The following is a 15,829-nucleotide window of genomic DNA, read 5'->3' as shown; positions in this document are numbered from 1 at the left end:
GAAGGCATGGCACAATGTTCGTGGGAGCTGTCTCGTCAACTGATGGTGAAGTCTACGGTTTAGAAAATGTAGTATTTATTTGGATCAAATATATTAGTCTGTTAAGAAAACACAAATGTAAACTAAATCCGGCATTTGAACACAGCATGTGTTTGTTTATCACAGTGAAAGCCAAATGCTCTGCCTGGGTCGGCCTCCAATGGGAAGGCAGGGCACAATGTTTGTGGTAGCTGTCTTGTCAACTGATGGTGAAGTCTATGGTTTAGAAAATGTAGTATTTTTTGGATCGAATATATTAGCCTGTTAAGAAAACATAAATGTAAACTGACCATTAACCAGTGGAAATATCTGAAACTGTATGTTAGGCCTACTGCACAATAAGCAGGGCACTATCCTTAACTATTCCTTAAAGTAACAATTTTAAATATTGAAAATAATTCAAGTCCAAAAAACAAGTTTTAAAACTATTTAATCATTTAAAGATAGATTCAAGTCAAAATTTTGCCAATTTAGGAGTATTTTAGATAAAAAGTTACGTAGATTCGCTAGGAAGTTTCTCTACAACAGAGCCTTCCTGAGAAGTCTACTGCTTTAAGATGGCAGCTGTTTAATAACGCAGGCGAGTCTATCATTTTGACTCTAGTTCTACCTACATGTGATATCTACCGTAGCATCATGTGGGCGTAGTTTGTAGGCTATCTGCTACAGTCACATATTATTGGAGCCACCTAGCATCGTCTCCGTGAGTCAGTGTCTCTCAGACTTTTCTCGCGTCATTCAACCAACGTAGTAACGCATAGTAGCGCACAATTTTACATCCTCAATAACGTTAATGGCATTGCCAAGATGAGAGAAGTAATTAATTGGATTACTCACTACTGAAAAAATAACGCCGTTAGTAACGCCAATATACTCTAACGCCGTTATTAACAACACTGGGGAGAAGTAGTGCCAGTACTTCTAGTTTGAGAAAGCTACCTTTGAAATTCCCTGGTCCGTTGCCATTATCACTGACTTGTTGTGCTTGCCAGAACGTGCAGTGAAGCAGGCCATGATCCAATCATCATTGCGTTTGCGACGGCGTCACCACCCCTTCCCTCCTCCCGCTCTGCTATCTCCAGGCAGAAAGAAGCTAATGTGTGACAAAATAACTGTCGACAACTTGCCCTTCATTCAACCAAATTGTCGTAACGCGCCCCTTTAAATCCTCAGTGACGTTGCAAAGATGGGAAAAGTAATTAATTAAGATTACTCACTACTGAAAAAATAACGCCATTAGAAATGCTGTTATACTCTAACGATGTTATTAACAACACTCCATATTGCTCCTTCAATGTGCTGCTCTGCTCTGTTGTTTGGATATACACTCTATACCGATCTGTATGACTTAGTTAATTACGACAAGCTTGAATGGATGGAGTGGGTTTCTTTCCCCTTCACATCATCATGACACATGACCGCACGCAACACGTCAGTTTTGCTTATTAATATTCATGACGCTAGCAATTGTTGCTAGGGGGGTCAAGCTCTCGTTTATCCCAAAGCTAAATGCACGTAAATAGTGTACGAACAAGATGTTTACCGAGCTAAACCTACCAATTCTGTCTGAAAATTATGTCCTTTGTGCCATATTCACTGGTAAAGATGTGGAAGAACATATAAATGTTCAATTCAAGAAATGGCTGGAATGTCGAGGGCTGAAAAAGACGGGAAAAAGAGCTGACCTGATCCAGAGGTAGCTTTTTTATCGACACCTTTTTTCTTGTGTGCATTGCCACTCGCCACTGACAATGACACTCTCCTGTTTCAACAATCTATCCTTTACCACCATATGCCCTGTCTTTCTTATATATTATATCCTCTGGTTGTCTTATGTCTCTGACTGTTCTTGGAGGTAATTTACATTGCTATTTTTGTGTCGCGATCGCAAATGCTACTCAGTCACAGCCAACGAACACTAATTTTGTCATTGATAAGAGATCTTAATTCTATAATTTATTTACACTTCCCCTTATTAAAGTTTTTTTGTTGTTGTTTACAACAGAAAAAGTAACAACATTGGCAGTCAGATAGCATTTTAATTTTTTCAGATCATTCATTGTCAGACGTCAGCCACGCTAAAAAATATGTAAAAATATCAAAAATATCAAAATGGCTTAACTCTTCGTCCTCTGTAGGACCATGGCCCCCAACAAAATCTTTACTGCATATGAAGGTGAATGGCTTCACCTTGCTAGCGTTGAACTGGTCTTTTGGACGTCTGCAAAAGTTGATCCATTGTTCACATTTTTCTCTTTTTTGGCGTCTGGAAACGTATGAAGAAAACATCCTTCATATGTCATAATGTCTAGAGTCGTTTCTATAAGTTCCATAGCAGCAGTGTTTACTCGGCATGTTCTTTTTTGGAAAGATTACCGGCAGAAAACAAGCAGCAATAACATGAGTTGTATGCGAGGGCGTGTCTATGTTGACCCACTTCCGGGTTAAGATGGCGATGTCACGGTCTAAAAATAGCATTTGTGCTATTGTACCAATAAAAACAGGGATTGTCTCACTAGAACCGTGCAGCGTAAATCCAGCTTATAGCATGTTTTTATATGAAAGCTGTCTTATTTGTTCTTTATAGATGAAAAGAAGACTAAAAGGCCAAAGGAAAACAATTCTGAGTTGAACAACTCACAGCCTGGTGACCCATCCCCTGAAAATACCTCACTGAAAGAGGGGGCCACTGTGAAAAAGTTTGCCGCAAAAGCCAAGACGGAGGTCAACAAGCGCAAGAATGAAAAAAAAGCAAATGACAAGAAAGCAGCAAAGACACTGAGTGCCATTCTTTTGGCCTTCATAACAACTTGGTTACCATACAATATAATGGTCTTAGTTAACACCTTCTGTGAAGACTGTATCCCTGGAACTCTTTGGGCACTTGGATATTGGTTGTGTTACGTAAACAGCACAATCAACCCTATGTGCTATGCCCTGTGTAACAAAACGTTTCGAAACACGTTCAAGAGTATTTTAATGTGCCAGTGGAATCAAAACAAAAGCAAGCCTCAATTTAATAAAAGGAATCCTGCAGCTTGCAGAAAGTAGAACAAAATGAAATATTTTAATTTGGAAAATGCAATAGCTTTTTGGAGGATAAATGTAATAATTTGGGAAAATTATGCAAGACGTGCTCATCCAACAAAAAAAGACCTGTACTTTGATCCTCGGAAATTTCTATACCAAAGATATTGGAAGTATTCATTGAGCTGCAGTACAGCTATGTTAATAGTGGAGGACATTTACGTTTTTTTACATCTGACTTTTGGAGGAAATTTGTTTGAAGTCGATGATAGTCACATTGAGCGTGCTCTACAGTGAGTGAGAGGAGCATGCGGGCTTGGTTCATTTGAAAGGTGAGATGAGCCGCCTACAAGATTTGGACTACCTATTTATGGTAGATAAAGACAAATCGAAGGCAGGGCAAATTTGGATAGCACAATAACAAATAAAAGTAGATAGAGACACAGTTAAAAACAAAAATGATTGAACCAGGAAGACACAAACAAATGGATGAAAAGTCATTTATGTATTCTGTATCGAAAAGTAAGGGCAGTTAGGGTTCATCAGCCTGTCGCGATATGCAATAAGTCAAATAATTGCACGGTAGAGTGGTATGAAAAAGTATCCAAAACTTTTGTTATTTCTCACATTTCTGCATAAAATCACCATCAAATGTGACCTGAGCTTTGTCAAAATCACACAGATGAAAATATAGTGTCTGCTTTAACTAAAACCACCCAAACATTTATAGGTGTCAATATTTCAATGAGGATAGTATGGAAACAATGACAGAAGTGGGAAAAATAAGTGAACCATCATTTTGTGGCCCCTGCTTTGGCAGTAATAACTTCAACCAGACGCTTCCTGTAGCTACAGATTAGTCTGGCACATCGATCAGGACTTATCTTGGCCCATTCTTCTCTACAAACCTGCTGTTGTTCAGTCAGATTCCTGGGATGTCTGTCTTTAAGTCATGCCACAACATCTCAATGGGGTTCAAGTCAGGACTTTGGCTTGCCACTCCAGAACGTGTATTTTGTTCTTCGGAAACCATTCTGAAGTTGATTTACTTCTGTGTTTTGGATCATTAGTTTGTTGCTGGGTCCATCCTGTTTTTTAGCTTCAACTGTCTGACAGGTGGCTTCAGGTTTTTCCTGCAAATTCATTCTTCGATTAGTGATTGCAAGTCGTACAGGCCCTGAGGCCGCAAAACAGCCCCAAATCATAATGCTCCTTCCACCATGCTTCACGGTGGGGATGAGGTGTTGATGTTGGTGAGGTGTCGCATTTTTCCTCCACACATGATGTTGTGTGTTACTCCCAAACAATTCAACTTTGGTTTCATCAGTCCCCAAAATATTTTGCCAAAACTTGTGTAGCATATCCAAGTGTCTTTTTGCGAACATTAAACGAGCAACAATGTTTTTGTTTAGACAGCCGTGGCTTCCTCTGTGGAGTACTGCCATGAACACCATTTTTCACCATAGTTTCACATACAGTATAGTTGATGTGTGCACAGAGATATTGGACTTTGCCTTTGATTTCTGTAAGTCTTTACCAGGCACTTTAGGATTTTTTTTTTTTTACCACTCTGATTAATCTGCGCTGAACTCTTGGCGTCATCGTTGGTGGATGACCACTCATTGGGAAAGAAGCAACAGTGCCAAACTCTCTCTATTCGTAGACAACTTCTCTGACTGTCGATTGATGAACTTCTAGACTTTTAGAGATGGTTTTGTATTCTTTCACAGTTTAATACAAATCAACAATCCTTGATCGCAGATCTTAGGACAGCTGCTTTGACCCAGCCATGATGCACATCAGACAATTCTTCTCATCAAGACATTTCTTACCAGGTGTGTGTTTTATAGTGGACAGGGCAGCTTTAAACCACTCATCAGTGATTGGGCACACACTTGACTTAAATTGTTTGTTAAAAATTGGTTTCAATTGCTCTTCAAGTCTCTTTAGACAGAGGGTTCACTTACTTATTTTTCCCCCTTCTGTCATTGTTTACATGCTATTATTATTAAAATGTGAAAACCTAAAAATGTTTGGATGGTTTTAGTTAAAGCAGACAGTGTATTTTCATCTGTGTGATTTTGACAAAGATTAGATCGCATTTGATGGTGATTTAATGCAGAAATGTTAGAAATTCCTAAAGGTTCAGATATTTTGTCATACCTCTGCAAATGCAAATGACGTCAGTAATTTTCACACTTGTGATTTATTATAAGGAGTGTTTTTCCAAGCTATTCAGCTTCATATCTGGAAATATTTGTCATTAAACGACAGAAAATATTTACTGTAATAGATAATCCCCACTTGCAGCAATGCAATAATCTAACTCCTAACACTACAACTACATTGGCCTATAAATGTAATATACACTCCACAATGTTCAATGTACAATATGAAACAAAAGAATATAACTGACAAGCGATGCTTCAGCAAGGCACAAACAGCGAGATGAAATAGCAAGCAATCACTGCTGAAGTCAGCTCGTCTTTTAGTGCTCCGAGTTTGGTATGAGTTCGTGTAGTCATGTGATAAAAGTAGGAGCTGATACGGAAGAAACTACGGTAGTTACACTTGAGCACCGCTAATGGGCGACAAAGCATTACAAATAAAAACAGGCAATCAAAGGATATGACAGCAAATTTAATGTGTTTTTTATGAGGCGACGTTTGTAAAGCAGCACATGCTGAAAATTACGACATTTTCTCACACAGTGTTTATAAAGTGGTGTGAAAGTTTTAGTCTTTTTTTTTTCGTTTGTTTTTGCACATTTATAAAATTATTTAGGATTTTATATTTAAGATTTATTTTTAACATTTACATTTAGGATACAAATTCAAGATTTACATTTAAGATGTATTTTAAAGATTTACATTTAAGATATATATTTGTGATTTATATCTAACATTTACCTGTACATTTAAGATTTAGATTGAAGATTTAGATTTAAGATTTTTTTATTTAATATTTATATTTAAGATTTATATTTAGGATATAAATTTAAGATTTACATTTAAGATACATATTTAAGTTCAAGCTATATATTTAATGTTTAAATTTAAGATTTAAATTGAATATTTAGTTCGGGATTTAAACATTCTGGTCTAATACTTTTTATCTAAAACGAAATATTGAAGTTGCTAAATAATGTTGTAAATGTGGAAAAAAAAAAAAAAAAAAAAAAATCACATCACATTTTAAACACTGCGTGGCGCTAAATATGAGAAAATATGTCATAATTTTCAGCAGGTGCTGCTTTACAAACGGCGCTTGGGGTGTGGTTCTATCAGTTTTGCACATCGAGAGATAGTTCCAGAAGAGCTTTGAAAGAATTAGGCGATTTACAAACACGCGAACACGCGATTCATTGTACGAAAAAATCATGATATGAAAGCCGCTCCGAAGCGAATTAAATTTCGTATCTTGAGGCACCACTGTACTAACCACTTTAGCCAGCTATTAACAAATGGCAGTCGTCTCCAAAACGCAATCTTCGTTGTTAAAAGGTGACACTTCAAGTATGAAAACTCGCTGGTTCACAGCATTTGAAAACAATGCTAAAACTGACAAATATGTACAACTGACACCACATCTTTGAGGAATATACAATAAGACACTTACTGGCACTTTTTTTTTTTAACCTAGTGCAACCTAAGCGCACGTAACATTTCAACATAAAAGCACGTCATGTTAAAAAAATGCAGATGTCTGCAGTTACTCTGCTTCAAATTTGCTAACATGCACACTTTGATTTTTCAGATTGAATCAAATCAATGCACCGATTTTGACTTAAATTGCCAGAGAACATAAAAGAATTGGGTTTCTCACCAATTTTAATGTATTGCACGACGCTAGCTTTCAAATAACACTTTATGCATTGTGATTTTTAAAAACCATTTATTAATCATTTTTTGAAAATATAGTCTGTGTGTTTGGTTTAAGAATAAACATTATCGCATTTGAATAGGTGGTTTATTACGATATATTGTCACCACATTTGTGATTATATTGGTTCAAATTGGGATTTTTTTGGACAATAATATTGGTAATAATTTATGAGACAATATATCGCCTACTAAAATGTGTTATCGCGACAGGCCTCGTCTTGTAGCTCAGTGAGGCAGGCGCTCATTAGATGTCACATTGTGTCAAATATACTAGATAGATTGGGACTAATGCTTGCTAATATGTTCTAGGTCATCACAGAGAGTAAATTGGCCGAGAAAAATGGAATGTATAATTTTCACCATTAATGAACATTGGTTTAGGTCAAAAAAAGAAAGAGCCATATATGCTATATGAATATATATATATATATATATATATATATATATATATATATATATATATATATATATATATATATATATATATATATATATATATATATATGTACAGTGGGGAGAACAAGTATTTGATACACTGCCAATGGGAAAACCCATTATATATATATGTACAGTGCCTTGCAAAAGTATTCGGCCCCCTTGAATCTTGCAACCTTTCGCCATATTTCAGGCTTCAAACATAAAGATATGAAATTTAATTTTTTTGTCAAGAATCAACAACAAGTGGGACACAATCGTGAAGTGGAACAACATTGATTGGATAATTTAAACTTTTTTAACAAATAAAAAACTGAAAAGTGGGGCGTGCAATATTATTCGGCCCCCTTGCGTTAATACTTTGTAGCGCCACCTTTTGCTCCAATTACAGCTGCAAGTCGCTTGGGGTGTGGTTCTATCAGTTTTGCACATCGAGAGACTGACATTCTTGCCCATTCTTCCTTGCAAAACAGCTCGAGCTCAGTGAGGTTGGATGGAGAGTGTTTGTGAACAGCAGTCTTCAGCTCTTTCCACAGATTTATCCAATAAATTTTGTTCCACTTCACGATTGTGTCCCACTTGTTGTTGATTCTTGACAAAAAATTAAAATTTTATATCTTTATGTTTGAAGCCTGAAATGTGGCGAAAGGTTGCAAGGTTCAAGGGGGCCGAATACTTTTGCAAGGCACTGTATATATATTATATATATATATATATATATATATATATATATATATATATATATATATATATATATATATATATATATATATATATATATATATATATATATGTATATATATATATATATATATATATATATATATATATATATGTATATATATATATATAATGTTTACAACAATTGGATAGCAAACATCCACCAGCTTAAATTATATATACCGGTAATGCTAATGTTTACCAGATAGTTTCTAGTGCGCATTTAATTTCTGTCGATGTCCCTTTAGGGGCTCTGTATGTTTGTCCTCTTACAGAAACCATATTAAAACATCGTTTTCCAAACATTTTTGAAAAAGCTCCATGGAGCCATTAGAGCAGCGTGAAAGAGTCGCATGTGGCTCTAGAGCCGCGGGTTGCTGACCCCTGGTTTAGGTCTATGAGCAAACAGGGCATTTCAACAACATGTTATTTACATTTGTATTATTAATTGATTTATTTTATTTATTTATTTTTTTTATTAGTAGACCCACAGATTTGTGTTCGGTGTATGCGCAATATTTTGTGTTATTGTTCTTAGGACAGTTTTCTTTATAAGTGTTATCAGAGCTGGGTAGTAACACTCCGTTACATTTACTTGAGTAACTTTTTGAGAAAAATGTGCTTCTAAGAGTAGTTTTACTAAGCCATACTTTTTACTTGAGTAGATTTGTGATATAAAAAAAAAAACGCTACTCTTACTCCGCTACCATGGGCTACACAAGAGTCATTACATTTTTCCTCTTTATTCTACATATTAGATTTTTTTTTTTTTTTTTGCTAGCAATGCTATTGCCAAAAGTAGCGCTGTTCTAATTTCACAAATGAGACGTCACAACAATAATCACATGACTCCATTACACTAATCAGACGCAAGCTTGTCGTTCTATGATCACGCAAGCCTGTTGAATCACGCGTCTATAAAGCACTGTAAAAAATGAAGGATTTGACATAGATCGCTGTCCTCAACATGAATTGAAATTATGGATTTAAAATTCTCTCCCAGTTTTTATTTGGCACCGATTGACCCCGGAAAACCGGCGATATGATCTTTTTAATTTCATAATAGTAACTGTGAAGGAACTACAGTATTCACTACTCAAACTAGGATTTTTTTTTTCCACTAGAGGGCAGGGCACTCATGCTCTTTGGACGAATAATGCTTCATTACTGTTTTTTTTTTTTCTCTCTTTAATTTAATGATATATATTTTTTCCTTTGGCTTAATGTGGTTATGTAATGGATTATTGTACAGTATCATTATAACAACAGTTCATATGGATAAGTTTGTGCTGAGAGAAAAAAAATACCATTGTTTAAAAAAATAAAAAATAAAAAAAGCAGTTACTCAAAATGTTACTCATTACTTGAGTATTCTTTTCACTGGGTACTTTTTTTTTTTACTTGTACTTGACTACATTTTTGGATGACTACTTTTACTCTAACTTGAGTAATATTGTTTTGAAGTAGTGCTACTCTTGCCTGAGTAACATTTTTGGCTACTATGCCCACCTCTGGCGCTTATTTGCATTATGTCTACAGAGAAACAATTGTGTATGTCAAATCTGAAGGCAAGTTGGAGCTGAATAAACCAAAATAATAATAAATACAAAAAACATTTTGTATGAGATTTTTTCTGTAAGGCTCTATCTTAAAACATAGAGTGATGTTTTTATTTGTTGCCCTGTGCCCTTTTTAGCCCTGTGGCCTAAAAACTTTGTTACCGTAATTTTGGGACTGCAAGGCACCCCCCACCAAATCTGACGTGAAAACCGCATTTGTTTATAGATAAACTGCACTGGACTATAAGCCGCAGCTGTCCTCACTTTATCATGGGATATTTCCACCAAAAGATATTAACCGGTAAAACCGGTAAATTTGACAGCGGCATTATAAGACAAAATGAACCCCATGAGACCCTACCTATGAACGTGGTGCTATCATTAGCTAATTATATTTAAGCATTCACTAATGCTCACGGCAGTGTCATGTCATAGTTATGATGGTCATATGACGGTCTTACAGCGCTATGGTCAAATAAAGTGTTACCAAATACCATTACTAGCAATAAATGAAACAACTAGAACAGTAACTGAAGAAATAATTAGCACAGGACATGAATTTTGATTGTAATTTACATCTGTAGCGCTGCAATGCATGCTAGGAGGCATGTTGGATGACAACGGTGTTGACAGCAGGTGGCAGCAGAGGTTTAATGTCTCCCCAAGGGAGCAATGATGGCGAAATGAAGCTTCTTGAAGCAATGAAGCTTTTGCAGCCAATTGGTTCGAATGAAGCTTCTTGAAGCAATGGAACTTTGCAGCCATTTGGTTCAAAGGTTCATTGCTGATGAGATAATTATTAAATGGTCATTAAATATTTGCTTTTACCAATGAAGACTCACAATAAAGTATTGATTGCTGTAATAGGATGTTACATGATTGATTGCAGTAAGAGACATTTTTGGAATTGATAATTCTGACCGGTTTAAACCGGCCTAGGTCCCACAGGTCAACTTCAGTACATTTAAGGAATGATATTGTTGCCTTTTATTACTACCAAATGCTATTGCTTCATTAAATGTATTTGATGAGATATTTACTAAGTTGTTATTATATATTTGCTCTAATCAATTGCTGCCCGCAATGAAGAAATGATTTTGCTTATTATTATTGTTCATAAGTAAAGAATGTTTTGTCTTGAAGAAGCCTCTTGCCTGGTCAAAGGCAGAAAACACAGCTTTGCTTTGCTGAAATGTGCTGACAGATACACTCACCGGCCACTTTATTAGGTACACCATGCTACTAACGGGTTGGACCCCCTTTTGCCTTCAGAACTTCCTCAATTCTTCGTGGCATAGATTCAACAAGGTGCTGGAAGCATTCCTCAGAGAGTTTGGTCCATATTGACATGATGGCATCACACGGTGCAGATTTGTCGGCTGCACATCCATGATGCGAATCTCCCGTTCCACCACATCCCAAAGATGCTCTATTGGACTGAGATCTGGTGACTGTTGAGGCCATTTGAGTACAATGAACTCATTGTAATGTTCAAGAAACCAGTCTGAGATGATTGCAGCTTTATGACATGGCGCATTATCCTGCTGAAAGTAGCCATCAGAAGTTGGGTACATTGTGGTCATAAAGGGATGGACATGGTCAGCAACAATACTCAGGTAGGCTGTGGCTTTCCAACGATGCTCAATTGGTACCAAGGGGCCCAAAGAGTGCCAAGAAAATATTCCCCACACCATTACACCACCACCACCAGCCCGAACAGTTGATACAAGGCAGGATGGATCCATTCTTTCATGTTGTTGATGCCAAATTCTGACCCTACCATCCGAATGTCGCAGCAGAAATCGAGACTCATCAGACCAGGCAACGTTTTTCCAATCTTCTATTGTCCAATTTCAATGAGCTTGTGCAAATTGTAGCCTCAGTTTCCTGTTCTTAGCTGAAAGGAGTGGCACCCAGTGTGGTCTTCTGCTGCTGTAGCCCATCTGCCTCAAAGTTCGATGTACTGTGCGTTCAGAGATGCTCTTCTGCCTACCTTGGTTGTAACGGGTGGTTATTTGAGTCACTTTTGCCTTTCTATCAGCTCGAACCAGTCTGGCCATTCTCCTCTGACCTCTGGCATTTCCGCCCACAGAACTGCCGCTCACTGCATATTTTTTTCTTTTTTGTACCATTCTCTGTAAACCCTAGAGATGGTTGTGTGTGAAAATCCCAGGAAATTAGCAATTTCTGAAATACTCAGACCAGCTCTTCTGGCACCAACAACCATGCCACGTTCAAAGTCACTCAAATCACCTTTCTTCCCCATACTGATGCTCAGTTTGAACTGCAGGAGATTGTCTTAAACCATGTCTACATGTCTAAATGCACTGAGTTGCCGCCATGTGATTGGCTGATTAAAAATTAAGTGTTAACGAGCAGTTGGACAGGTGTACCTAATAAAGTGGCCGGGGAGTGTATGTACTGTATATAATTCCACCTACATGCACACACATAGCCAAACAAAGACAAGGGGTGTCGCCAGCTTGCTTCCCCTTTTTCCCTTTTAGGGCAAGACACTCGACTGTTGCTAGGGCCATCCCAAATAAAAGCGAGGTGAAGGAGGGGCTAGTGAGAACGATTGTGGAAGCTGTATTTTGTAGTCCATTGTATAGCTTTCCCCTCTTTCTCTTTGCAAGTTTTTCAACTAAATTGAGTGCCTTCTCTCCTTATTTTTGGTAATATTATAAATGCCTGCCTAAGGATTCGTATTTGAACTTGACAATTACTTCAAGAAGCTTCATTGCCACCTGCTGTTAACACTGTTGTCATCCAACATGCCTCCTGGCATGCATTGCAGCGCTACAGATGTAAATTACAATCAAAATTCATGTCCTGTGCTAATTATTTCTTCTGTTACTGTTGTAGTTGTTTCATTAATTGCTAGTAATGGTATTTGGTAACACTTTAATTGACAATGGTGCCGTAAGACTGTCATAAGACCATCATAACTATGACATGATCCTGCATTAATGAATGAATAATTAGCTAATGATAGCACCACGTTCATAGGTAGTGTCACCTGGTGGAAATATGTGATATTATTTTTGATTGTCTTTTGGGTTTGTGTGATGTTGTTTTCATTCAACACCATCTCTCACATCCTATTTTTTATTTCAAAATAAAATAGAAACAAACAAACAAACAAAAAGATACAAAAAAAAAAAAACAACAAACCCAAGGTTAGGGTTGAGGCTAAGAAATGAAATAACAAGGTGTTTTCCGATTTTCTGTTCTAAAACTGATATGGAATGATACACTGCTAGAGAATTCCAGTCCTTTTGGTGTTTGAACGGTGTCAGTGGTTCAAACGGTTTTGGCTGGGCGGTGCGGTGAAGATATGCCATTGGAAAAACATAGGAATATTATAAATGGTAGCTTTTACATTGTATGCAAAGCTACATTCAGTTACTCGTTTCCAAGATTTTAAAGGGAGGGCACTTTAAAGACAACCCTTTCTAGTCTCCACATTGGTTTATGTCAACAGGAAACTAAGAATCATGGGTAATGTAGTGAGGAACTATCACCAGAGAGGCAGTGAATAAGCCTTTTGTTCCTCTCTCAACAGATAATTTTTCTTTAAATTGGTTATGACTTTCTTTTGTCTTCGTCACACATGCGCGACATCTTTTGAATCTTGCTTTGCTGACTGAGCCCACTGTCCATCCGGTGTTGCGTCACATCTTTCAGCAGAAGGAAAGGAGGGGGGAGGGTACGTACGCCTGAGATGGAAATAAAGAAAACCAGAGGGGTGGTGAGGTGGGGGGCATAGCGCTGCCTCTCCAGAATCAGCATCAACGTAGAGGCGCGGCAACCAGAAAAGAGTGTTGATTTGGTCAGAATCTCAGCACAAACAAGATTGAATGATTAATCATGCCAAAATGTGGCCGCTTTTAATTCAGCTGAGGGCGTTGCACCTGTCTGCGGGATCAAATCACCAGGAATAGCACATACTGTCTGACGTTTTCAGACAACATGGGCAACCAGGAAGCTAAACAAAAAAAATCTGCAGCGGCATCTGGTAATGGAGACTACCCTTCACTGCAAGAGGGATGGAGTGAGGGAGGAGGAGATGTGACAAAACGTGGTGGAAAGAAACAGCATGGTAAGAATGAAATCAACACCAGAGGAGGAGGAGGAAGAACGCATGGCACAGGTCCAATCAAGAGGAAAAACAAATGTGAGTCCAAATCCTCCGTTTTTTCCATCCGGAAGAAAAAGGGTCATCTCAAAGGTAAAGACACGTGCTCTTCAGTAACAGGCTCCAGTGAAGATGTGCTCACATCGCAGCACAATTTGAAAACACCTGACCTGTCTGCCGATGAGCTCGGGCCATCGGACACTGAGCCGGAAAACAACAAGAAAGATCTAAACGCGGGCAAAAATGAGCGCGGTCCACGAAATGCGGCAAAATCGAGAGCGACGGAATCGGTGGCGGTCTCTCCCACGGAGGAGGGAGGTCAGAAAGAAGGATGCTCCGGATCTGACACTGACATTTACAGCTTCCACTCAGCGGCAGATCATGAGGATTTGCTAGCAGACATCCAGCTTGCTATCAGGCTCCAATGTGGAGGGCTTGATGCGGTTACTGGGTCCCAGGTTCAAGAGGCAAAGAGAGTACCGAGCAATGGATTACCCCCTACTGAAATGCTTGACTTGACACCTGAACTCGAGCTCGGATCAGATGCGTTGTCTTTTTTGGAGGTCAAACCCCTGCCGGGTACAGATAAACTTTGTGAGAAACCAGAAGAATTACAGTTCTCCCTAATTCAGGAATCCAACAGCAGGGAAGATGGGGTAGATGAAACAGAAAGGGGTTTAGAGATAAATGGGAATGAAGAAAAGATGAGAAATACCTCTTTTAGTTGTACTAAAGTCACAAAAGACCAACATACTTGGGTGCAGCAGTCCCCGCCCACAGTTATTGCCATCGCTACTGCCGAGGGGGCTCCACTCAACCCAGTTACTATGACAACTGGCATTGACAGCTTCCCTGATCTGACATTGGGCAACACTGGCACACAATGGGATCAGGAAGCAGGAGGTGACCAAAGCCAAGCTGTTGTGAGTGAATCTCCAATTCATCCGCAACAAAAAGGAAATTTTTCAGGGAACATGTTTGAAGAAAATGGGAGTGCTGAGTCACTTGTAGAATGCTCGAGTATCGTATCAGAAAGTAACCACTTAGATACTACTGACACCAGTGGTTCCCACTCCAAGAGGAACAGTGTTTGCTTCACACCTTGCCAAGGAAGCCCCACAATGGTAAAACACATGCACAGGTCCAACCAGGCTTCTCCCTCAAACTCTGTGGTGAAACCCTACCCTCCCGTCTTCCCTTCATACATCAAGACCACCACTAGACAACTCAGCTCGCCGGGACACTCACCAGCTCTGTCTCCCTCCCATAGCCCCATGTCAGCAAGAAGAGCCCATCACAATTTCCAAAGGTAAATTTGGTTACGTGTGGACTGGTGTACTCTAACATTTTAATGAGTTGTACTGATGGTCAACACAACTATTGATATTAACATAATCAGAGGTGGGTAGTAACATTTTACATTTACACCGTTACATTCACTTGAGTAACTTTTGCAGGAATGTACTTCGTTCGCCCTCCTCACCTACCCCCACGCCACAAAATGAATTGTTCGGTTAGTGAACGGGAAGTGACGTTGCCGAACAAATCACTAAGGACCGCTTAGCAACTAAACTGAACGGGAAGTGACAGACTCCGTATTGACTGCTTGACATAGATTCAGAATTGAGTGTCACTAAATGACAGACGCTATTATTCCCCTATTACTCCCTCCATCACCGCTGCAATAGTGAGGGAAAAAATGTGTCGTCTGTCATATTTTTATGGGATCAAAGTCATGGCTTGTGCTTGTATTTTATTTAGGCCATGGTTAGACATTTACCTTTTTTTTTGGAAGCACAGACTTTCTCTAGCATGATCTTGATCACATATAGACAAGTTTCCTGAGCGATATATGGGCAGCGGCATCTTGGAAAATGTCTGCTCCAAACGTCCAGTTTAAAAAGAAAAACATTAATTGAGGTTGAAGTAAGCAGTGTGTTGACAAAGTTAAAACAGCTAAATCAAGCCAGAGAAACCCACGGGATCTCCAAAAATGTATTCAGCACGACGTAGATGAGACGTAGATG

General features: G+C 38.4%; 2 protein-coding genes across 4 annotated transcripts in view; both read left to right on the top strand.

The window, feature by feature from the left end:
• Positions 1 to 3,755, top strand: part of LOC130909559 (muscarinic acetylcholine receptor M1-like) — a 45,775-nt gene extending 42,020 nt beyond the window's left edge. For all 3 annotated transcript variants that reach the window (XM_057826192.1, XM_057826194.1, XM_057826193.1), the window contains exon 6: positions 2,627 to 3,755. In XM_057826192.1, coding sequence (XP_057682175.1) covers positions 2,627 to 3,090 — 464 coding nt within the window. In that variant the 3' untranslated portion in view covers positions 3,091 to 3,755. The remainder of the gene's footprint in view (positions 1 to 2,626) is intronic.
• A 9,666-nt stretch (positions 3,756 to 13,421) lies between these two features.
• Positions 13,422 to 15,829, top strand: part of fmn2b (formin 2b) — a 51,555-nt gene continuing 49,147 nt past the window's right edge. The window contains exon 1 of the mRNA XM_057826191.1: positions 13,422 to 15,111. Within this exon, the coding sequence (XP_057682174.1) occupies positions 13,637 to 15,111 (1,475 nt within the window). The 5' untranslated portion in view covers positions 13,422 to 13,636. The remainder of the gene's footprint in view (positions 15,112 to 15,829) is intronic.

The sequence above is a fragment of the Corythoichthys intestinalis genome, chromosome 21 (genome assembly GCF_030265065.1).
Source record: "Corythoichthys intestinalis isolate RoL2023-P3 chromosome 21, ASM3026506v1, whole genome shotgun sequence".
Lineage (NCBI taxonomy): Eukaryota > Metazoa > Chordata > Actinopteri > Syngnathiformes > Syngnathidae > Corythoichthys > Corythoichthys intestinalis.
The sequence above is the reverse complement of the archived record's forward strand: the minus strand, read 5'-3'. Positions and strand labels throughout refer to the sequence as shown.